Below are 25306 nucleotides of genomic sequence, written 5' to 3'. Positions count from 1 at the left end.
CTGAGGGTCCCCCATGTTGAGGATCAGCGTGGCGGATGTGTTGTTACCTACCCTTACCACCTGGGGGCGGCCCGTCTGGAAGTCCAGGATCCAGTTGCAGAGGGAGGTGTTTAGTCCCAAGGTCCTTAGCTTAGTGATGAGCTTTGAGGGCACTATATTGTTGAACGCTGAGCTGTAGTCAATGAATAGCATTCTCACATAGATGTTCCTTTTGTCCATGTGGGAAAGTGCAGTGTGGAGTGCAATGTAGACTGCATCATCTGTGGATATGTTGGGGCGGTGTGCAAATTGGAGTGAGTAGGGTTTCTGGGATGATGGTGTTGATGTGAGCCATGACCAGCCTTTCAAAGCACTTCATGGCTACAGATGTGAGCCTACAGGTCGGGTAATCATTTAGGCAGGTTACCTTAGTGTTCTTGGGCACAGGGACTATGGTGGTCTGCTTGAAACATGTTGACATTACAGACTCAGTCAGGGACAGGTTGAAAATGTCAGTGAAATCACTTGCCAGTTGGTCAGCGCATGCTCGGAGTACACGTCCTGGTAATCCATCTGGCCCTGAATGTTGACCTGTTTATAGGTCTTACTCACATCGGCTACGGAGAGCGTGATCACTGTCGTCCGGAACAGCTGATGCTCTCATGCATATTTCAGTGTTACTTACCTCGAAGTGAGCATAGAAGTAATTTAGCTCGTCTGGTATACAAATCTAGAAGATGTTTTATTGTCACATACACCGAATAGGTGCAGTGAAATGTGTTGTTTTACAGGATCAGCCACAGTAGTATGCCAACCCTGGAACAAATTAGGGTTAAGTGCCTTGCTCAAGAGCACATTGGCAGATTTAGTTTTAGAGTACTGGGCAAAGTACATTCATTCATGAAGAGTGTGTTGTCGATGTGCTCTTGTCTGTGAAAGGGTTACTGTTAAATTCCACACTACTCAAAAAGGCTCATTGCTCCCCGTCCTCTGTCATCTCAGTAAGAGGAATTAGTCGGGCGACTGGACGTATATATGTCCGGTTCTTTACCTGGATCTCCACTGATCTAACACGACCATCGGTCCCAGGCATGATATTAGTGATACGGCCCACTGGCCAGGAGGCTTGAGGCAGCTGAGGGTCCACAATCATTATTACTTAGCCAGTTTCCAGACTGGCCATTTCTCTCCACCATTTCCCTCTGTGCTGTAGGCTTGGTAGGTAATCCCGAATGAATCGGACCCAGAAATGGTCAGCCAAGATCTGGCTGTGTCGCCCCCGGCATCTGCCAACGAGGTTGGTATATCAGCATACATGACTTGAGGAAGTGATGCATCTCGGCTTCCCATCAAGACCATATTCGGTGTTACGGGATCGGGGTCAGCGATGTCTGCAGAGAGATATCCCAAGGAGTTGGAGTTCAGTATCCCTTCCACCTCTATCAGGATGGTCCGCAAGACCGTTTCAGTGACAGTTTGGTCCCCCAGGACGACTCGTAAGGCCGTCTTTACAGATTTCTCTCACTCCCATGTTCCTCCAAAATGAGGAGCTCCTGGAGGGTTAAATTTGAATGAGATTTTTTGGTCCATCAGATGATCCTGGAAGCATGGCTTGGAAGGCTTCCTCGAACCTGGCTTCTCTTGCCTTGATGTTTGTGCCCCTGTCAGCCAGGATCTCGTAGGGTTTCCCCCGTCGGGAGATAAACCGCCGCAGGGCCATGAGGAAGGCTTCAGTATCTAAACTCTCCAGTAGGTCCAGGTGGACACATCTAGTTGTCAAACACTTGAATAGAATGCCCCAGTGCTTTTCCACTCGACGACTTAGCTTGGTTGTCAAGGGGCCAAAGCAATCTACTCCTGTTGACCAGAAGGGTGGTTTGAGGAGGCGCAAGTGAGCAGGGGGTAAATCTGCCATTTTGGGAACAGTGGCTCCGGCCCGCCATCTCTGACATTCCACACAGGTGTATTGATGCTTATGAATGGCTCCTCGTCCTCCAAGTATCCAGTACGCAGGCTGAGGCTACTAGCAGTTTCATAATGTTGTCTCCCTCTTCGGGTTGCGTGAAGGAGAAACCTAGGACTGCTGATGAGCTCACTGTGGCCTCATTGGGCCTGTCCCCTACTGTCCCAGACCCTCCATTGGTGGCAGCCGGAATTGGATGAGAGCCCTCCCACCTCATGTTTGATGACTGGCCTGGCCCAGGCCATGGACGAGAGGAACAATTTGCTGTGGTTGGTAATTGGCGGAAAGGCGAAGGAGTGATGCTTTGTCTAGATGAAGGAGGAATGCTAACTTGTGTCACTGGCATAGAGGGCGTTGGCGGAGCGGCCTGTCCCCCGTGCTCCGTGTTGGCTGTTGACCTTGGAGCCTCCGGGGACTGTGTGCCATGCTGTACCAGAGGAGCAGATTGGGAAAGAAAGGCAGACAGGTCAGGTCCATGTGGAAGGGTGGTCAGGTCAACTCCCTGTTCGTTCCTCTCCAGGAAGGATGAGACCATTCGTGCCTCCTCCAATTCCCTTCTTGCTCGGCGGTGCCGTCGCTGCTGTGCCAGGTCCTTGGCAATGAATTCTCGTTCCTGTAGAGCTCTATGGGCCCGCACATCCAATAGTAGGTGACATCGTTCGTCAGCCTGTCGTTCCTCCTCAATCTGACGCTCAATTTCCTCCAACGCTAGTAGTTTCATCCTCTCTCGTAGGACAGCGGTCTGTGAATCGCTGAGGGCTAGTGAATGGCGGCTGCCATGGCCACTTCCAAAGGGGTATCCACTGGTCGAACTCTCACTCTGTCTAGAGTGCCACGACAATTTCCCTTTAGTTAAGGGGTGAGCGGAGCCTGTTTCAGGAAGCTGGTCGACCTGTGCGGTTGGAGTTACCTCCTCCATAGGTTCTTCTGTAGACCACATTCCCGTCCCAAAGCAGTTTCCTGTCCTTGGCTCGGAGGGGATGGTTGATGGCTGAAACGTACAGTTGATCCATCCCCACTTTGCCCTTTGGTGTGGGAAACTCGACCACATAATCCTTAAGATAACCTGGTGCTGCTGGTGGTTGAGGATGAAGCCTTCTTTGTTTCTTTAGTCTTAGCTCCTGGATTTTTTTATTTGTTCCAATACCTTTCCCTCAGCTGCTCTTTCCTCCGCTCTTCTTCCTTCCAGTGGAGACAATTCTTCCTTCTCCATTTCCTTTTCACCTGTCTTTGGTTCAGTCATTATCCGGCTCGAAGTACCATTGAAAGATTAGTGAAATCTGTGTGGGTAGCTGGACAGGTAGGATGACTGACAGTGAAGGTGAACACGGGTCAGGTGACAGAGGAATGGATGAGACTGAGGCAGGAATTCCTTTAATCATAAAGTGGTATATTTACTGAGTAGTCTGTGCTGCATAACAAATGAAACAGAATAACAAGTATCCAATCAAATTCATAACATGTATCCAATCAAATTCATAATCACCAAGATCAAATCATAACAATCATCATTAACATAATTAGGGAATTCAGCAATCCAGTTAATTAAGAAGTCAATAGGAATCATCCTTGAGTCATTTAAGCTCGTAACTATTTATCATAATCATGAGAAGAATAATACAAACAGTGATTGGTTATTCAATATATAATCCCCATTAGTTTGATATCAGAATCGATCAGTTCAGCAAACAATGACGTTTCAAATTTCACCCTTTCAAGTGTCTTCATATGTACATGTAATTTCATTACATATTAACCATATATCGGTGGCATAATTGGCCTGTGATGATCCGTAGAGCCGTGATCATTGCCCATTCACATTACACAATAGGTTTGAAGCGTGAAGCGGGGGACTGTAGATTAACCTCACATTGATCAGAATATGGTTTAAATGCAACAACCCAATTACCCCCCCTCCCCCTTAACAGGAAGCAGGCACCTGATGATTGACTGGTCATGTTTCATGATTTGGAAGTGTGAATAATAACTTTTAGATACATTGTTTCATTATGATGTATCCACGTTCAATTAATATCCTTTGGTTGAAAGACTCCTGCTCTGGGCCAGGACTGAGGGGGTAGCATTTCACCAGTGTCGATGTGTCATCGTGTGCGGAGTGCATACTATGTGATGAGGTCGCCAGAATGAATGAGGAAGTGAAACAAAAAAATAAGGTAGTCACACAAATCAGCTACAATCTGGTCATGTTAGCATGTTCTAAATATCAAAACCAAGTTGGGGGCTAAAATTGATATTAGCTCAGAATTTTAGAGGGAAAAATTTGCCAGAACGAGACTACTAATGCACCCTCACACGAATTCGCTACCCACCCCCTCTCGGTCTGTCTCTCTCTTTCCTAACGGCAGCCGCGCTAGCAGAAACACTCCTCTTGTGAGTGTGGGGGATGGGCAGTGAACACAGCTTTCTCAGCCGCCAACATTGAACTACGCTGGCCAACCTTGACCTTGCCCTGAGAAGGAGGGGAATCACACTCATATCAATAGTTACCCAGAGTCAAATGTAAAACACATTTGTTTTATCATTTTGGATCTTGTACTTTGAGTGTATCACAATTTGGCCTTTCGCATGTTGAATTGTTCAAAAACAGTCGATAGAATGGAACAAAGCAACGATTAATGTTTTTAGAATCGTTGCATTTAAAACCCCAAAATCACGTTATGAATGCAACCACACTTGTGCCCTTATGCAATGTAAAAATGAACGAATCCACTCCGTGTTCCCACCTAGCTCCAATCCGTACTTTACTTCTGTCTGTACGGCTTAGTAAAATGGCTGTATCTCGCGGAGCCTCGTGCTGGTTCGCTCTGTTCCTTGCCTCTATTCTCGCTCACTAATAGAATCCCCGGAATATATGTCTGTTTATGCATCCTTGAGGTTTATTATTACTTGTCCAATTATTTTCACATCGGAATCAGGAGACAAAACCGGATTCGGTCCGGAGAAAGGGGTGGGAATGAGTCGGGACAAGGATAAATGGTTATAAACAATTATTTATATTCAATGCTAGCGTTTGATTGTGACTGACTCGCCGAGAGAGGGGGGTATTATGGCCGCTCAGGTCGCCAGCGCCGCCACTCTCAACACAAGCCCGCCTTCCGAACTAAAGAAACCGGATCGAGACCCACATGAGGATTCTATACTGGGGGAAAAGCAGCAGGAAAACAAGCAGCCGGGATTAGAGCGCGGATCTCCGGTCCGGGGGGATCTGCAGGACGGGGCCGATGTTGGAAATGCAGGGGGAGGAGGGGAACCTGAGATGAAGAACGGGAACGGGAACCCTTCCAGGACTAATAATAATCAGAATGATTCCATTGGATCCGAGGGGAATAACCATCCCGGGATGGTACACCACCATGGGTCTGGTTTTCCTCCACCTTCTTATGGATACAGTCAACACTACGGCCGGGCCCCTTTTCATCAACATGGCGGACAACAAAGCCCTGGCATGGCAGCTGCTGCAGGTCCAGCCGTGCCGTCGAGTAATATGATGGACCCATATCAACCCAATTCGCACGACCATGGCTTTTCTAACCACCAGTTTAACAATTACAATCCATTCCCGAGCAGAACTCCCTATTCTGGCCAAGGATACGGCATGAACCCCTCACGTAATACCCAGGCTCCGGCAGCTGGGGGACAGCCAGCTAACGTTAAGCAGCAACCAGCAGGAGGACCCACAGCAATGGCTGCATCTTACAACAACCAGAGATATAATATGGGGAATCCACAGCCAACGTCTACCCCAACCCTCAACCAGCTCCTAACTTCTCCAAGCTCCACTCGTATATATCCAAATTACCCATCTAGTGAATATAGTAATCAGGAAGGCGCTAGTAAGGGACCAACAGACACGGGCAGTAGCGGTCAGTATGGAGGGGGGAATCCGGGTTGGCAACAAAGGACCCATCATCCGCCGCCTATGAGCCCTGGAAGTACAGGGCAACCCCTAGGTAGAAGCCAGGTAAAGGCCCATGTTCCACCGAATCTTTATTGCTGTACATTTGGTGTAATCTTATGTATGTAGTTCATAAACGTAGCAGGCCAGCCATTGTTGCTAGCCAGTTCGCTTGCAAAGACACTCTAAAATGGCTGCCTCTCGTTTTTCCAACACCACCTCATTAAACAGTATTTATTTAGTTGGTATGAAATGTATCACTTGCAGGCAACTGTTCTTCGGTAATCCTCCTTATGAAATCAAACTTCGAACGTTAAGAAAATGGAGGCCCGAATCTCGAAAGAGGTGAAAAAGCTCTAAAGGCCTATATTCATGACTCTGACTTGTTTTCTCGGTAGGGCGGTATATAACGTAATTAAAGTTATTCCATAATATGGGTATTTCTTAGTTTGTACTGGTAACGTCAGTCGTTTCGGATTACAATTTAATGCTTATGAATAGACTATACATTTTTATGTCGGCAAGTCTGTTTCGATCATTATGGAAATTGTGAAGGAAATGCACAACACTTGCAAGCACAGACCACTGATGTTGTCTAGACTCAAGGTTCGTGTGTGTTTGAAAGTGATTTTAAGTGGACTGCACACGTAACTAAATTATGTAAAATGCTACATGTTAATCAACACACACTGGCCTATTAATTTATGAAACCGTGTCATTTGGCGTCTCTGTTGCAAGGAACTGCTTCCCTCACCGCATTCTGCTTGTAAACATTGGCCTAGTGATTTGTGTGACTGACTGCAGATTGCTTTTCTCTGGGATTTGAATTGTGGAGGTAAAAATCCTGCTGTCAAACCCAGTTGACAGTTGGTCTTGGTTTGACATGCTAGCTGAGATCTGATTGGCTCCTCACCCTGTGCTCTTGGCCATTTATAATTGCATATGCTGTAAAGCAACAACAGTTCCTGATAAGTGTACACCCCCACATTGCACAAATCCATGATTGCTCATACTCATACACATTTTTGGCAATTTCTCTAAATTACTATTTTGCAATCATCTGTTTCCCACACCTATGACATGCCTGTTTGCACTCTTCCATATGCATTCTATAATAAGGAGAGAGATTTGCCCATTGACCAAGTTATTCACATTTAACCTTTGTCAATCCAGTTTGATATTGTGTGCCACTGTTTATTTTTTTTTTTACATTGTATAGCCTAACCCATACCTGTTGAATTACTATATTCATTAACAACCGCAACCAACATTGCAAATAGAAGAGTTTGCGGAACTCTGTAGCCTACATGTATAAGTACGGAACCGTATTTGCACCATCCTATAAAGAAAGGCAGATGAAAATGGCCATAGTATCTTTACCCTCATTGTTAAGCACGCACTATCTCCTCTTATTTTGGATCAAAGTAAAATGACGAGGTAAATCACCCAAGTTAATAATTTATTATACTGTCATTTTAAATCGTTTTTGTATCTGCACCATGCGTTTATAAGCTACAAATCTGAAACTAAGCAATTTTTTTTTGTGGTTGAGATGTGTACAGTCGATGCCAGATGAGCAATCCATCACAAACAATCCATATCACAAAAATGTAAACATTTATCACAATAACAATTTGAAGGACCATAAGACCATGTGGGTGTGATATGAATTTGCTAAATTAACATGATTTGACAAGTTCAGGTTGCACAGACTCTATTTTGACAGGGTTTTTCACATTTGGAAGCAACTGAATTTCACCCATGCAGGCCAGGGTTTCCCAAACTCGGTCCTGGGGCACCCCTGTGTGCATGTTTTAGCCCTTGCACTACACACCTGATTTCAAATAATCAGCTTAATGGTGAGTTGGTTATTTGAATCAGCTGTGTAGAGCTTGGGCAAAAACCAAAATGTCCATCCAGGGGGGGCCCTAGGACCAAGTTTGGGAAACCCTTATGTAGGCTACAACAAGAACTTGCTGCAGTACCTGAGAACACAATCTGGAGCAATCATATTTGGGCGTGATCACTGTAAATATAATGGAAAGCTGAAATCTGCTCTGACGACCTATCTACCCAAGAATATCGCCCAGACCTAACCAACTGTCATGATATGTATGTACATGCTTCGAGACTACAGTGTGGCCTATCTGATGTATGCCTAGCTGTCTTTGCTTACATGCCATAGCTCACTAGCATATTAAAGCAGTAATACTCATGTACCTTTACCTTTCCCTAACAAACTTCTACCTGACAATGTTTTGGTCATCAATAGGATCTTTATTACGTTGGTGATGGTAATGCGTACCAATGTTAACGTGTTAGGGAGACATCATCCACTATGTCCCATTTGATGGGTTCACCTATCAATGACATACAGATGTATTTCTGAGGCAAGGTTAGGTCTACATCCTGTGGCATTGCTGTATGTTGACCCTGCATAGCGAGGTGAACATGAGCCGTGTGAGATATGAGTAGCTGCTGTATCTCATGTGCCACTCTGTCTCTCTGTGTGTGACTAAGAATTCCTTCTAACCCCCCTTGGGCCAATCACAGAGACAGTCCAGTTGCCTCTCCCCCACCTAGGGAATCTCCACTCTGTCTTATGCAGATTAGCCATGTGCTGCTTTTATTTATTTCAATTAATTATCTGGAAGCTGGGAAATGTCAAGAAAGGCTTTTTGCCCTTCATTTCTAAAGGCCTTTGTTTAGCAGTGACATGCCAGAGCTGTCTCAAGTCTCAGAGCAGTGTGCATTGACAAGGGTACAGATAAAGAAACAAAGCCCATAAGAATCCACTGTGGTAAATTTAATTCTCATGTTTTCATTAGCTTGTCCATTTGTTGTTATTAACTTTATAGACATGGAATATTTTGACAACCCTTGTTTAGGTTGTTTTGAGTTGAGCAAGATAAACTGATAGGCCTAAGGGTTAGCGATTTACATAGAGTGAAATTATAATATTGAGATGGTGGCCGAGAGATTTAAGAAAACTTTCTCCATTGAGAGGATACCTTACTCATAGTTAGTTGTGTTTACATCATAACACAGTATATTGAGTAGGCTACTTCTCCTTCCATTTATGATGTCATTCATTCAGAGCCAGAATTGCCCCCCCCCCCCCCCCCAGAAGGGAAACTGGCTTGCAAGCCATACAGGATCACAGCTGGGATGTGTTTAAGATTTGGCAGACTGCCCTCCATTTGAGATGAGAGAGATATATTTATGTATTTATAGCTCTGACTTCTGTAAAAAGGTAAAAGTCAGGTTAATGACCGTGGGAAATGTGAAGGGGGAAAAAAACTCCTCATTCCCTTTGCTCTAGTAATGCTCTCACGTGTTCTATGGACTTCCCCTTTGTCATGTTTTTAGTTTTTGTGCCTATCTGGATGAGAAAATGCATACCTATAGCTCCTGCTGTGTTGGGAAGCTTGAAATGTGTGAGTTGGCTTGCATGATGTGAGACCCCTGCTAGATAATTAAAGTGCCTATAAACTATAGTATAGTCATCTGCCTGTATCCAAGTCTTTTGTGATCTATGGTACATCCGGTCAACCGCACTTCTCAGTATTTTTTTTAATAGTGTTCATGTTATGCAGTGTTGTTCATGTATTTTATCTTTGTTTCTGCTCCACAGCCCCCAGGTGCAATGGATCCGATGGCTAAGTTGAGAGGCCAGCCGTACGGAGGGGGCAGTCCATATTCCCAACAACCTGGACAGGGGCCACCCCCAGGAGCCCAGCAGGGTCACGCATACCCGGGCCAAGGCTACGGTCCCCTTGGCTCCCAGAGATACCCGGTGGTCATGCAGGGCCGCACACCTGGGGCTATGGGGGGCATGCAGTACGGGCAGCAGGTCAGTGGTGTCATAAAGCTGAATTATTCCTACATTCTCTCACACCGGAATCAGCCCTCCTCTTCACACACTACTATATGGCTTGCTTGTCATATGCCTAATCTTTTTCGTGTTTTCTAACTTTCGTCTGTATTTGTGTATAGGTGCCGTCTTATGGGCAGCAGGGACCAGGAGGCTATGGTCCTCAGGGCCAAGGGCCCTACTACGGCCAACAGGGCCAGGCTTTACACCCAGGCCAGCAGCAAGGGCCCTACCCCCAGGCACCTCTGGGACAGCAGGGTGGTCAGACACCCTACCCTCAGCAGTCCCACCCTCCACAGGCGTCAGCCTCACATGCCCAGGGTGGGCCGCCCTATCCGCAGCCCCACATGCCCCCCCAGGGCCCGCAGCCAGGTCCATCCCAAGGGCCCCCGCAGTCTCAGCCGCCCTACTCCCAGGGCCCAGGCCAGGCTCAGTCTGGTCAGCCTCCTTACCCCCAGCAGCAGGGGCCTCCCAGCCAGCCTCCACAGCAGGCCAGCTCCCAGGTCCCAGCAGGGTCACAGCCCCAGCTTAGCTATCCACCCACGCAGGGCCCACAGCAGCTCCCCACACAGCAGCAGCAGCAACCCCAGACACCCTCTCAACCCCCTCAGCAACCACCAGGTCACAGCCAGCATCCACAGGGCCAGCCTGCATCTTACTCCCAGAATCCTCCACAGCAACAGCAGTCACCTTACCAACGCTTCCCTCCTCCACCACAGCAGGTACAACTGAGTTTGGTGTGTATGTGTGCGTGCAATTTATTTATGATTGAGGTACCTTTGATATCGCCATTGAACGTGCCGTACCGGTTGCCATACTTGCTCACCAGATGGAAGGCATTGGTATTGTCACTGTACGCATTCTCATGTGCGCATATATGTGTATGTGAATGCCCTTCAATACTGATTGTCTCGTTCTCTCCCCCAGGAGATATCCCAGGACTCGTTCAGTTCCCAGTCTAGCGCCCCTCCCTCCAACCAGCCCAAAAGTGTCTCGGAGGACGTCAGCATGCAAGGCCAGCCGTCCAGCCTACCGGTGAGTCCTCACCCAACCTGTGCAAAGGTATACTATACATCTATAAATCATTATTACATTGTTCTAAAATCATAATGCATTGAAACAAGTTTGCATGATTCCGTTTGACCCATTTTAGACTTAACATAGTAAAACCGTTGTGTGTGCTGTTGTGGTTAATTAATGCTACCCCTGTTTATTGTGTATCATTTGAGTGTGTGTGTCTGTAGATGTCATTGGGCATGCGTAGAGTGTTTTGTGGACTTGCAGAAATGTTGTCTGTGAGATGAATATTAGTAAATTTGAGCAGAGCTCCGGCCTGGATAAAACGAGAGCAAAAGTGATGGCGCACACGCCTAGCGTGTGTGTGAGAGCGTGTATCAGATTCACATGGCAGAGTTACGGCGCGCTGAGTCGGCACACGTCCACTGTAACCGTGACAACCCCCTGCTCTAATATGCCCTCTCTTTTCCTCGACAAGATCAATAACGACAACTGTGTGTGTGTGTGTCACATGTCTCCAAACCTAATAAAGTGTGCTGTCATGCTTTCTCAAATGGAGAAGATTGTGTTGTTCTGTTGTGCTAGTAGACAGAGCTACAGGAAATACATGGAGTCGTTATCAAGACGTCTTACTGCTAACTGTACAGTCAGCTAATAGCTGTCGTGTCGAATCCATCAGGCCGGCATATTTCCACAGTGTCTCCTCACCATAGGCCCCGCTGTCTCCTTTCTTGCGTGTCTGCAGGATCTCTCAGGCTCCATCGATGACCTGCCCACGGGCACGGATGGCGCTCTGAGTCCTGGCGTGAGCACTTCAGGTGTGTCAAGCAGCCAGGGCGAGCAGAGCAACCTGGCCCAGTCGCCCTTCTCGCCCCACACCTCTCCCCACCTGCCAGGCATCCGAGGGCCCTCACCGTCACCCGCTGGCTCCCCCGCCAGTGCCACCACCTCCCGCACGGGGCCCCTCTCACCCGCCACAATGCCAGGTGAATACATGTACACGAGTGCGCACACATACATGGGTTTTTCTGACATGTTCTAGGACACATGCCTATGACAACAAAATGAACATAGATTGAAACAATGGAGCTAACTGCAGCCAAACACCTTTTAAAACTGTATGATGCTTGGCTGCAGTAGCTCCACTGTTTCAATCTATGGGCATTTTGTTGGATTAACAATATTTAAGGGACACTTAAGTTAACTAAGTAGTGACATTAGTGGCCTTGTTCCTACTTAGACTTGTTATTTACATACTGAGACGACCCTTCTGTTGTTTAGGGACCCAGATGCCCCCTAGACCATCGAGTGTGCAGTCTGACGGGAGTCTGCACCCCGCCATGAGCCAGTCTCCCATGGCCCAGGAGAGAGGTGAGTTCACCCTGACTGAGAATCCCCTCACACAGTACTACCCCGCTCTGCAGGGACCACTGACAGTGTGCTGTTTTAAATAAACTTTGGTTGCACTTTATTTTATGGTACCACTGGTATTTACCCGGTACTTAATTGAAAATTTTGTTGTAAACATGGGTACTTTCTGGTACTTCAAATAATATTACATGCAATTGCCATTTTACCATGTACTTTCTAAGTAAATACTGGCTAATTTCTGTACCAAAGCCCTCTGATGTGTTTTATGTGAGATTTCCAGTGTTGGAGGATTAATATCTCTTTCACTCTCTCTTCTCTGACCCTGCCAGGGTTCGTACAGAGAAACCCCCAGATGCCCCCATACGGTTCACCACAGTCTGCCTCTCCCCTGTCACCCCGACAGTCCTCTGGAGGCCAGATGCACCCTGGGATGGGACCTTATCAGCAGCAGAACAACTCCATGGGGGGCTATGGACCTCAGGGTGGGCAGTATGGCCCACAAGGTAAGTTCTGTGGGTTACACTGTGCAATAAAGGAGAGGGGCTGGTGGCAATTAGTTAAAGGATCCTTTGGTTTAGTTTTGCTTAAATAGAAGTGAGTTCTATTCGATGTTAACATTTGAAACACTTGAAAAAGAACAACTCAGTTGATATACCAAATAGACTTTTAATAATTTTGATCTTTAACATTTTGGTTATCCTCTGACTGCCAATATATAAATGCATCCCACTTAATTATCTCACTATCCTTTGAAGTTGCTTCTTGTTTGTTCCCCCAGCCAAATCCATGGAATATGTATTCTTGCCTCATAGGAATTCCATCCTATCAGCTCATCCCTCCCTCTTTGAGCCTAGTGCAGCTATTTTTAGCCATGGAGAACAGTCAGCTGACATAGCAGAGCCCCCCCTGTCAGTAGAGCTGCCACTGTGATGGCAGGCTCATTAGCTCAGTGTGCACAGCGCCACTGCCAGCTCAGTATAGTGCCTTGCACAACTTCAACAGACATTAGCAGTCTCTCAGGCTCCATCGTATCATTACGTTTAGGGGGGATTCTGACTTAGAGGCGTTCAGTCATAATCCCACAGATGGTAGCTTCGCACCATTGGCTCCTCAGCCAAGCACATACACCAAATGTCTGAACCTGTGGTTCCTCTCGTACTGAGCAGGATTACTATTGCAACAACACATCATCAGTAGGGTACACCTTTCACAATAGAACCCCAAGTTGATTAAATATTTAGTTTGTTGTTTTGCACTTATAACTAGTCTTCCCAATGTCATCTGAGCAGTGTTTTATTTATTTTTTTGCACACATTTTTTACACACATTTTTTGTTAATTCTATTACAGGTTACCCCCGGCAACCTGGATACAACAACATGCCCAATGCCAACTACCCTGGCCCTGGCATGGGCAACCCCATGAACCCTGGCCCTGGCATGGGAAACCCCATAAACCCCATGTCTGGGCAAGGGGGGCTGCCGTACGCAGGCATCCCCCCTGGTAGAATGCCTGCTGGCCAGATGGGAGTGCGTCCCTATGGCCCTAACATGGGGCCCAACATGCCACCCAATATGAGTAACATGCCACCTCAGGTGGGCTCAGGGATGTGCCCTCCCCCCGGCCTCAACCGGAAGGCCCAGGAGGCTGCAGCTGTAGTCATGCAACACGCGGCTACCAACTCCATACACAGCAGGTACACTATACTCTTTACTAACCCATATTACACATGTACGGTGCATTTGGAAAGTATTCAGACCCCTTGACTTCTTCCACATTTGGTTACGTTACAGCCTTACATGCTGACCAGACCAGCTGTTGATTTTGTCCAGCCACACTAGACGCGATCAGCAGGTTGAAAATCAAAACAAACTCTGAACCAACAATATTAATTTGGAGACAGGTCGAAAGCATTGAACATTTAAGGCAATTTAGCTAGCTACCTTGCTCTTGCTTGCTCATTTGTCCTGGGATATAAACATTGGGTTGTTATTTTACCTGAATGCACAAGGTCCTACTCCGACAATTAATCCACAGATAAAACGGTAAACCAAATTATTTTTTGTAGTCATTTCTCCTCCTTCAGGCGTCTTCTTTGGCCTTTATTTGGCGGATGGCAATCAACTTTAAGGTGCATTACCACTACCAATTGGACAGGAGTGTGGACCTCAGTTCATCTTTCAATCACCCATGTGGGTATATGCTCCTACAAACCAATGAGGAGATGGGAGAGGCAGGGCATCAAGCGTCACAAATAGAATAGAAGTTCTATTTTAGCGTCTGGCTACGCGTACGCTCGTTGACGCGCAATAGCGTGGATGCAACGATTGAATAACATGTATATGTACATTTATTTTGCGACGCGGGCGGTGTGGTCAGCAGGTTATTCTAAAATGGGTTAAATAGTTTTTTCCCCCTCATCAATCTATACACAATACCCATAATGACAAAGCAAAAACTGTTTTTATTTTAGAAATGTTTGCAAATTTATTACAATAACTGAAATATAACATTTACATAAGTATTCAGACCCTTTACTTTGTTTAAGCCCCCTTTGCAGCGTTTACAGCCTCGATTCTTCTTGGGTATGACGCTACAAGCTTGGCACACCTGTATTTGGGGAGTTTCTCCATTCTTCTCTGCAGATCCTCTCAAGCTCTGTCAGGTTGGATGGGGAGTGTCGCTGCACAGCTATTTTCAGGTTTCACCAGAGATGTTCGATCGGGTTCAAGCCCGCGCTCTGGCTGGGCCACTCAAGGACATTCAGAGAACTGTCCCGAAACCACGCCTGCTTTGTCTTGGCTGTGTGCTTAGGCTTGTTGTCCTGTTGGAAGATGAACCTTTGTTTGAGGTCCTGAGTGCTCTGGAGAACGTTTTCATCAAGGATCTATCTGTACTTTGCTCCGTTCATCTTTCCCTTGATTCTGACTAGCCTCCCAGTCCCTGCCGCTGAAAAACATCCCCACAGCATGATTCTTCCACCACCATGCTTCCCCGTAGTGATGATGCAAGGTTTCTTCCAGATGTGGCGCTTGGCATTCAGGCCAAAGAGTTTAATCTTGGTTTCATCAGACCAGATAATCTTGTTTCTCATGGTCTGAGAGTCCTTTAGGTGCATTTTGGCAAACTCCAAGAGGGCTCTCGTGCCTTTTACTGAGAAGTGTCTTCTGTCTGGCCACTGTACCATAAATGCCTGATTGGTGGAGTGCTGCAGAGATGGTTGTACTTCTGGAACTCTTAAGCCCTATCAGAGTGACCATTGGGTTCTTGGTCACCTCCCTGACCAAGGCCATTCTCCCCCGATTGTTCAGTTTGACCGGGCTGCAAACTCTAGGAATAGTCTTGGTGGTTACAAACTTCTTTAATTTAAGAATTATGGAGGCCACTGTGTTCTCGGGGACCTTCAATGCTGCAGACTTTTTTTGGTACCCTTCACCAGATCTGTGCCTCAACACAATCCTGTCTCAGAGCTCTATCGACGATTCGTTCGACCTCATGGCTTGGTTTTTGCTTTGACATGCACTGTGGGACCTTATATTTAAATCATTGTTAATGTGTTGTGTATGCCTTATCTGGTCCTAACTAGTAGATTTTCCTCTACTTTGAAGGTCCAGTGAAGGCAGTGAGAGGAGTGATTAGAGCAACAGGAAATAAACAAAGGAGAGAGCAGATGAGATGAGGACAGACTTACTGAAAGGTAGACAGGCAGAGGCAGAAGAGATGCTATCCAGCACCTGTCACTACGAGGAATACCTGGCTCTCACATTACATCCAAACATGAAATGCATTGGAGAATTCAGATGCAGGTTCAGCATATTTTCCCTCTCTTTAGTCTTCACAGGTGTACAAAGTCACTAGACATTTTCATATCAAGAACTCAAACAATTCCCCCTTGCAATGGCACTCATAACTCACTCTTTCTTATTTAGTGATATTGTTGCATAACTGATTGATTGTTTTTCAGCATAAGAGATTAATTTCTCAGCAGGAGAGGAATGTTTTTCACTCTGATATCATGCTACATGCTAAAAGTATGGTTGTCCCTCATTGTTCAGGATGCCTGGCTACCCCAACATGTCCCCTGGCATGATGGGCTCTGGCACCCCCTATGGCCCTCCCATGAACAACATGCCTGGCATGATGAACACGCAGGGCGGCCCACCTTTCCCTATGGGGCCCAACATGGCCAATAACTCCAGTGGTGAGTACTGTAGTCCAATACTGTTGCTCCATGGTTCCCCGGGTATTTCTGATATGGCAGGATGACTTTGGTTGGGACGGTGGTCAGTGGAATAGGTTTGCATTGGGGTGGCTAGTAAGTAAGGCCTGATGCAATTTGTCTGCAGTGTTTTTACAATATACTTTTTTTCCATCTGAAAGTTCTAGCATAGACGGATAGTGCGGTAGCTAAGTATGAGTTTTCCAAAACAAATATTGTTTTAGTGCAGTGGTTGTTAATCTAAGTCACACTTCAGGAAGGTTTTACATTGGTTTCACCAGAGCACTTCCAATCCTGTTTGAAGGTAACGTTGGTCAATGAACAATGGCCGCAGTATGAATAAGTTCTACAGGGGAAACTTTGTTGTTAGTCTGTATTCCTCTGAAATTAGAATACAAAAAAATGTCAACTGCCTCTGTTCGTTCAGCAATTGTTTGGTATATGTCCTGATCCCGAGAATTGTTGTTCAAAAGCCGAACAGTGCTCAACCCCACAATGTACCCTTGTACCTAGGTTTGGTCCCCAGTCCAGAGTTTGGTATGGATGTGAAAATGAACCAGGGCCAGAAGATGAACAACAAAGTGGACGGAACACCGAAAGCAGAACCGACTAAATCCAAGGTGATAAGATAATGGCTTTGTCTGTCCACTTGGGACAATTTTGTTTAAGGGCTTGTGTGTACGTTAAAATAAACTACGTTATAAACCATATTGTTTGTAAACTGTTAACACACGTGTTACGATCATACTTTTTACTTTATTCCATGGTTATTACAGTTGCCATTGAGCTAGCTACTAAAGGGAAATAAGACCAATGGGTTACCCAACCCTTTCCCTCATGACGGCTCTCTTGACGTCCTGTGTTCTCTTGACGCCTTGCAGAAGTCAAGCTCTTCCACGACGACCAACGAGAAGATCACGCGTCTGTATGAGCTGGGCCCCGAACTGGAGAGGAAGATGTGGGTGGACCGCTACCTGGGCTTTATCGAGGAGAAAGGCATGGGCATGACCAATCTGCCTGCTGTTGGCCGCAAGCCCCTAGACCTCTTCAGACTCTACGTCTCGGTCAAGGAGATTGGAGGCTTCGCACAGGTCAGTGTAGGTTTGTGCTGTACTATGCATGCATACACTGCAGTGTGTTTGATCTATGTGTTTCCCTATTGAGGTGCCCTCTTGGCCAGGTTTCCCTTATAAGAGGTCTTCTGACCTCAATGGGAATTCCTGGATAAATATTGGTTCAATAAATAAGTATAACACATGCACAAACACACCATGCACAAACACACCATGCACAATCTCTTGGTTCTTATTTGCTCCATCCCCCTTCTAGTCCCTGTTTTAATGTCCCGGTTTTAATGCTCTATGTACAGGTGAACAAGAACAAGAAGTGGCGGGAGCTGTCCACCAACCTGAACGTTGGCACGTCGAGCAGCGCTGCCAGCTCCCTGAAGAAGCAGTACATCCAGTGTCTGTACGCCTTCGAGTGCAAGATCGAACGCGGGGAGGACCCCCCTCCTGAGATCATCACTGACAACAAGAAGGCCAACCAGGCCAAGGTCCAGCCACCCTCCCCAGGTCAGTGCCAGACGGTTATCCACACTATGCTGGGTCGTAATTATTAGGCATCAAACGAAAGAAAGCGGACTGAACCTGGTCTTGTCCAATATGAAAAGCTCATTTTCGTTGGGCTTTGTTGATTTGAACAGGGAGTCCCATTGAGACCAAGATCTCTTTCACAAGGGAGACCTGCATACGCATCATTTACAAAATACATATTTTTGTAAAAAATAACAATCACATTCGTCAGCAAAGAGGTCCCCAATCAACATTTTGAACTGCCTGAGAGGCACCAGAACATCCAGTTGTAGGGAACTCTGTTCCATACATGGGGTGCAAAGAAAATAAAAGCAGATTTACCTAACTCTGAGGAGACTGAAGAGATTTCCAGAGTTAGCCATCCTCGAGACCCGGTATGGTTAACTCATACTTATTATTCATTATTAACAGAGTTAGGTACGGCTGGAGTTTTTGTTAGAGAACTTTATAAATAAAAAGAAAGCACTGAATCGACCTACTTGAATTCGAAGAGGGCCAGCTGACTTTCTGGTGAAGAATGAACCTGATGCCATAATAAAATTAAGTGCCCTATGTTAAATGCATCTAACGGCTTGAATTGGCAGCTGTTTTCATATAGATAATGTTGCCACAGTCTAGTATCGGTAGAAATGTAAATTGAATGACCTGTATAATTAAGCAGTAAGGCCCGAGAAGGTGTGAATATACCACGGTCAAGGGCTATTTTTAGGCACGACGCAACGCGTAGCCTTAGTATATTGGCGATATCCCACAAACCCCCAAGGTGCCTTATTGATATTATAAACTGGTTTCCAATGTTATTTGACCAGTAAATAGTAATCATTGTCATACCTGTGGTATATGGTCTGCTATACCATGTCTTTCAGACAATCACAGCATTCAGGGCTCAAACCACCCGATGAAAGTCAACTCTCTCTAACTGAAATTCCCCTCTTTTGTTCCGGTAGCTGGGTCAGGTTCTCTCCAGGGCCCTCAGACCCCCCAGTCCACCAGCAGCTCCATGGCCGAGGGCAGCGACCTCAAGCCCCCCACACCCGCCTCCACCCCACACCCCACCCAGATGCCACCCGGGGCCAGGTGAGTTGCAGCGCTTCAATCTCATCCTCTTTGAGTTATCAATTGCATTCAGGAGATTAAATTCTTCAATTGGAATTTTCATTTACTTATTGAATTTAAATGTAGTTCACCCCAACTTTGCTATCCGCTTTGATAAACCCCTATTTACTCCCTAAACGTCCCTCTATCTTTTAGGAGCAATGTGGCGCTGCAGGACCCATTTGCTGACAGTAGTGACCCTGCTTTCCCCAGAAGGAACTCCATGACCCCTAACTCTGGCTACCAGTCTGGCATGAGCACCCCAGAGATACCAGGTCGCATGGGTCCAGGGCCCTACGAGGGTCCAGGCCCTAACAAAGACCCCTTTGGTGCCATGCGGAAAGGTGCGTAGAAGAGGCTACAAGAAAGATCCCTAGAAACTGATGGTGCTGGGAAGTTGGGTCCCTTGCTGACGGAGTGTGTATTTCTTTCCAGTTGGGGAGCAGTTCTTGCCCGCCAGTCAGGGTCCTAACAGTGGGATGGCTGAACAGCAACAGTTTAACCGTGGGCCTCCTCCAGGTGCTATGGGGAACATGTCGATGGCTCAGAGACAACAGTACGGACCAGGACCTTACGGACAAGGCTACGAAAGGAGGTAAGACCCTACACACGCTTAGATCGTAGAAATATAATTACTATAAAGAACATCCACATTCAAGTCAATGTGTCTATGATTGGTAGACTGGAGGCCATATTGAGTATAATTCTATTTCTATACATTCTATACCATCTTTGACTGCGAATAAGTCTGCTCATTTCCTTTTTTTTATGGAAATGATTTGTGCTAAGTGTAGTCAACCAAACTTGTTGTTTACCAGGCCAGAGCAGGGGATGGGCCCAGAGGGCAGCATGGGATCTGGTGCTCCGCAGCCAAACCTGATGCCTGTCAACTCCGACACGGGGATGTACTCGCCAAACCGCTACCCACCACAGCAGCAGCCACGGTAAGTTCACCATCCAGCACCACTCTCTCTCAGGAGAGGTCTGGCACAAACTTGTGCAGACACCATGCACTGACTGTCTCAGCATTTATAGTCTTGCAATATTGTTAAGATTGGGTTGTTTTTCAGAGGGTTTATTGGCACTCTAGCAGTATACTGTAGCAATATTAGGCACTCGGCTTATTTGGAATGTCTTGTTGATGCATTGTGGTTGTTTACAGGAATGATTCCTATGGTAATCAATATCCTGGCCATGGTACTCCCCCTGGTGGTTCCTATCCCAATCAACAGCCAGGAATGTACCCACAGCAACAACAGGTGATGGCTCTAACCCACTGTGTAAGCACTGGAAATCAAACTGTAATGTTGTAACCACTAGCCATGTGTTATTACACCAAAAATGTGTACTTACTGTATAGATGAGTAATAGCCATCAATATTCATCTGATGCAATGTAATGACACCGCCTAACTAAGCGTATTTGCTCTATGCAGAACTACAAGCGTCCCGTGGAAGGGGGCTACCCACCAGCGAAGCGTCACGAGGGGGAGATGTACAGTGCCCCCTTCAGTGCAGGGCTGCAGCAGCAGCAACAACAACCGCAGCAGCAGCCAGGGGTGGCTTCTGCACCCCCTGCTGGCCAACCAGAGATGTACCAACCCCAGTACAGCAGCGGCTCCTTCACCGGCACTGACCGCCGCCTGCCTGGTCCCCAGGGCCAGTTCCCCTTCCCCTTCAACAGAGAGCGCATGCAGGCCGCCACGGGGCCCAACGCCCAGCCCTCCATGCCCCCTCAGATTATGCAGCCAAGCACTGACGGACCCCCGGCTGGCGTGTGGCAGGGCCGCGGGGAGATTAACTATCCTGGAAACTACCCCAACCGGCAGGGTGGCCCCCCAGGGGGCCCAGCCCAGGGACCTGGCCACCACGGCATGAACCGCGGTTCGGAGGAAATGTCATCAGAGCAGCGCATGAACCACGAGGGCCAATGGGGGCCAGGTCAGATGGGCCCTCGGCAGCCCCCCTACGGCCCTGGAGGGACGGGCCCGCCCATGACCCGCACCCTACAGTCCAACTACCAATCCGCTCAGGCCATGCAGAACCACATTCCACAGGTGTCCAGTCCCTCCCCCATGCCCCGCGGGGGCCCCATGGAGAGCCGGACGTCGCCCAGTAAATCTCCCTACATGCACAGTGGCATCAAGATGCAAAAGGCAGGGCCCCCGGTTCCTGCCTCTCACATAGTGCCCCAGTCTGTGCAGTCCCCTCTGATCCGTAGAGACATGCCCTTTCCCCCAGGCTCAGTGGAGGCCACCCACCCCATCCTAAAACCACGCCGATGCCTCACAACGAAGGATATCGGTATGGCTATCACATCCCACAACTCCAGCCACAATCAATGTTATTATACATGGATTATACAGTATTGAGGGATCACATTAGGACGTTACAAAGATAGGTTGCTTCGGCTCTCTATGAACTTGTTTGTATTGTGTGGTCCATCAGTACTGTGAAGGGTATCAGCTTGAGTTAAAATACTGTGTATCTCCATAGGGACCCCAGAGGCTTGGAGGGTGATGATGTCCCTAAAGTCTGGCCTGTTGGCTGAGAGCACGTGGGCCCTCGACACCATCAACATCCTCCTGTATGACGACAACAGCATCTCCACCTTCAACCTCAATTCGGTGAGCTAACAAGACAGGTAGCCTAGCGGGTAGAGGTTTTGGCCAGTAACCAAAAGGTCGCAAGTTCGAATCCCGAGCCGACAAGGTGAAAAATCTGACGGTGCTTAAACCTAATTTTGCCAGACCCTAGATGTGACCCCACTCTCTGAGGGTGTCTTGGGGAGAGTCTGCTATACAAAACACATTAATGCACATGTGCATGTGTAAATAGGACAAATATAAACACCCACTAAATTATTATTGCTACACTGGCCACAATGTTGGATAAAGATTTTAATAAAAACCCTACATGGTAAACCTATCGACTCAGAACTGTAATATTTTCTGATTTAGGGCTTTTTATTTTTACAATTATCCTTTCACAAATGTATTAAATTTGACCTATTCCCAAACCCTTTTCCAGATGTTCTGTCATGCACATCATGTCATACAATACAAACTATTGATCTTCTCCTCAGCTGCCTGGCCTGCTGGAGCTGGTGGTGGAGTACTTCCGGCGCTGCCTCATCGAGATCTTTGGGATCTTGCGCGAGTACGAGGTGGGCGATCCCGGCCAGAGGACTCTACTGGACCCTGACGCCCTGAAAAGAGACTGGAGCTGCATGGAAGATGAGGAACCAGGGGTGGAGGACATGAAGGTAGAAGGAGAGGATGATGAGGAGGATGATGAGGAGGAGGAGGAAGAAGAGGTGGTGGTGCAGCGTTCAAAACAGCCGGCCGGGACGACAATTGATGGACAGGCTCAGGTGAAGCAAGAGGATGAGCAAGAGTCGTGCTCAGAATGGGACACTCTGAAAGAGAAGGATGCTGAAGATAAGGAGAAGAGCTGCTCTACCTTTGAGCAGCCCAGCTCTTCATCGGACCCCCCTGGCCTGGGCCCGGCTACCCCCCAGGAGAGACCCAAACAGGCTAGCAAGTTCGACAAGCTCCCCCTGAAGATGGTACGGAAGAAGGACCCGTTTCCAGCAGGCAGGGCAACCCAGAGAGGAAAAGTGCAGGAGTTTGACAGTGGGCTGCTCCACTGGAGTGCCGGCGGCGGAGACAGCACGGAACACATCCAGACCCACTTTGAGAGGAGGGAGGAATTCCTGGTCCCACGAGAACGAGTGCTGGTCGTCCCTACAGCCAAGAGGAAAAGGCCAGAACCAGAGAAGGTGGGGGACAAGGACAATGCTACCCCCACAGAGAAATACAAACAGAAGGGGGAGAGGGATCAGAGGCCCTCCCAGCCATCATCCACAGAGAAGGCCTCAACAACAACCGACGGTAAGGAGGGGAAGTCCGAGCACTCGGACGCTGAGACAGAGGAGATGTCACAGTCCGAAGAGCCCCAGAGCCAGCAGGAGCACGACAAATCAAGCGGACCCACTCGTCAGCAAGTCCCCCAGCGTGTGGTGGAGGACGAGCCTCACAGCAAGGACGAGGGCCCACTGGTTACACTGGCCAACTGGCAGGATGCTCTGGCCCGCCGTTGTGTCTGCGTCTCCAACATCGTGCGCAGCCTCTCCTTCGTGCCTGGCAACGACCAGGAGATGTCCAAACACCCTGGCCTCATGCTGCTGCTGGGTCGCCTAGTGCTGCTGCACCACCGCCACCCTGAGAGGAAACAGGCCCCGCTCACCTACGAGAAGGAGGAGGAGTCTGATGACTGTCTTGGCCAGAGGGACGAATGGTGGTGGGACTGCCTGTCGCTTTTGAGGGAGAACTGCCTGGTCACTCTGGCCAACATCTCTGGCCAGCTGGACCTCTCCATCTACCCCGAGAGCATCTGCCTTCCTCTGCTGGACGGCCTCCTCCACTGGGCTGTGTGCCCCTCGGCTGAGGCCCAGGACCCCTTCCCCACGTTGGGGCCACACAGCGCAATGTCCCCCCAGAGACTGGTCTTGGAGACCCTCAGCAAGCTGAGCATCCAAGACAACAATGTGGACCTGGTCCTGGCCACGCCGCCGTTGGGTCGTTTAGAGAAGCTGTATGGGACCTTGGTGCGGCTGGTCGGGGAGAGAAAAGTGGCCGTCTGCAGGGAGATGTCGGTGGTGTTGTTGGCCAACCTGGCCCAGGGAGACAGCATGGCAGCGCGCGCCATTGCCGTGCAGAAGGGAAGCGTGGGAAACCTCCTGGGCTTCTTGGAGGACAGCCTGGCGGCCACCCAGCTACAGCAGAGCCAGAGCTCTCTGCTGCACCTGCAGGGGATGCACTTTGAGCCCACCAGTAATGACATGATGCGGCGGGCAGCCCGGGCCCTGCACGCCTTGGCCAAGGTGGAGGAGAACCACTCAGAGTTCACACTCTACGAGTCACGCCTCCTTGACCTCTCAGTGTCACCTCTCATGAACTCTGTGGTGTCTCACGTCATCTGCGATGTACTCTTTCTGATTGGCCAGTCATGACAGCTGTAGGGAGCTTTGGCTCCACCTCCTCTTGGTTACTTCCCCCCTCACCCCCTGGTTACAACATGGCTTGTATGTGTGTAGGGGGAAGGGAAAGTTCAAGTGACTGTTTTTAATTTATGCAAACCCTTCAGATTCCACTGTCTGAGCCCCCTTTCGCTGTTCTCGCTCAAGGAGAAGGGACGTCACAAAGCTACACTGGTGGATTTACAAACCAGACACTCCACAAACTGTCACAACTTGTAACATTAATGCCAACCTAGATGACAGAGTGGAGAACCTGGGTTTAGGAGTGTTCCACATGTTTTTTTTTTTGGGGGGGGGTGTATTTTTAATAAAGATAAATAGCTGAAAAACAAACTGTAACCAAAGTTGCTGTCTCGTTTACAGGAAATTTGGGGATAATGTGTGCCCTTGTGTGCCCCTCGAGAGCACAGTGAGTGAGTCAGACTGGTTCATGTTTGGAGGTAGTGCAGACTGAGGAACAGCCTGATCTGATGGCATAGTTGCTGTAATTGGATGCCTACCAGTCAGCCTACCACTCAGTAGGCTGTTGAGACACCTTCGCTGGGGAGGCCTGTGCAGTAGATTGTAGGGCATTTTCTCTACCGTACTGCTCAAGTGTCAGGCATTCTGTAAAAAAGTTTCATACAGAAAAACGTTGCCAATGCAGCTCTACTAGAGTTAAAAGGTCATTTTAGTTTTGACGTTAAAAGCTAAAAAGGCCTTCCCCAAAGTACCGAGAACCTACTACAACACCCTTACCTCCTCTCTTTAGTCCTTGATTGTATGAATTTACCCTTGTAAAATAAATCACCTCTTAGGATTGGTTTTCAACTTCAGATGCAGCTTTGCTGTGGTGTATATATATGATATTGTACATTACACTTCCTTTCTGTGTCTGTCTCTGTCACTATTCCCACTCATTTTGTTGATGAGTAATGGAAGGTGACCCATGAGTTTGGTTCCTGTCATCCAGTCCCTGCTGATAGACCCTCTCACTCCACGGCTCCATACTACGGCAGACTCAGATCAAATCTGTTATCTCCTCCTGGTACAACAAAAAAAACTCTAGATGAAGAAACACACTTGAAAATTCATTTCTCCAGGATTCTGCATATTTGTATTTCAAACTATGTAGCTAAAAACATGTAAATTCCTCCTTTTCCTTTTTTTGGTTCAATGAATATCATTCAGTATGAAATCTTTATACTATATGTTCCACGTGGTAAGAATAAATGTACATTAAATCTTCATAAAATGTT

At 47.6% G+C, this 25306-nt stretch overlaps 1 protein-coding gene across 7 annotated transcripts; it reads left to right on the top strand.

Annotated features, from left to right (window-relative positions):
* Positions 1–731: 731 nt before the first annotated feature.
* arid1aa (AT-rich interaction domain 1Aa) lies at positions 732–25306 on the top strand. Of its 7 annotated transcripts, none has more exons than XM_020453328.2 (20): positions 732–5924; positions 9493–9711; positions 9855–10454; positions 10660–10767; positions 11495–11735; positions 12031–12120; positions 12450–12623; positions 13470–13815; positions 16175–16320; positions 16852–16958; positions 17220–17435; positions 17708–17912; positions 18881–19010; positions 19185–19372; positions 19464–19623; positions 19847–19972; positions 20191–20308; positions 20464–21331; positions 21524–21654; positions 22113–25295. In XM_020453328.2, the coding sequence occupies exons 1-20, from the start codon at positions 5010–5012 to the stop codon at positions 24039–24041; spliced, it is 7017 nt and encodes a 2338-aa protein (XP_020308917.1). In that variant the 5' UTR covers positions 732–5009; the 3' UTR covers positions 24042–25295. The 7 variants fall into 7 exon arrangements, with proteins under 7 accessions (XP_020308917.1, XP_020308899.1, XP_020308922.1 ...); XM_020453310.2 differs by having other exon boundaries at positions 733–5924; positions 10660–10794; positions 22113–25306; XM_020453333.2 differs by having other exon boundaries at positions 733–5924; positions 17220–17429.

The sequence above is a fragment of the Oncorhynchus kisutch genome, linkage group LG2 (assembly GCF_002021735.2).
Source record: "Oncorhynchus kisutch isolate 150728-3 linkage group LG2, Okis_V2, whole genome shotgun sequence".
Classification (NCBI taxonomy): domain Eukaryota; kingdom Metazoa; phylum Chordata; class Actinopteri; order Salmoniformes; family Salmonidae; genus Oncorhynchus; species Oncorhynchus kisutch.
This window is presented reverse-complemented; position numbering and strand designations above follow the sequence as displayed.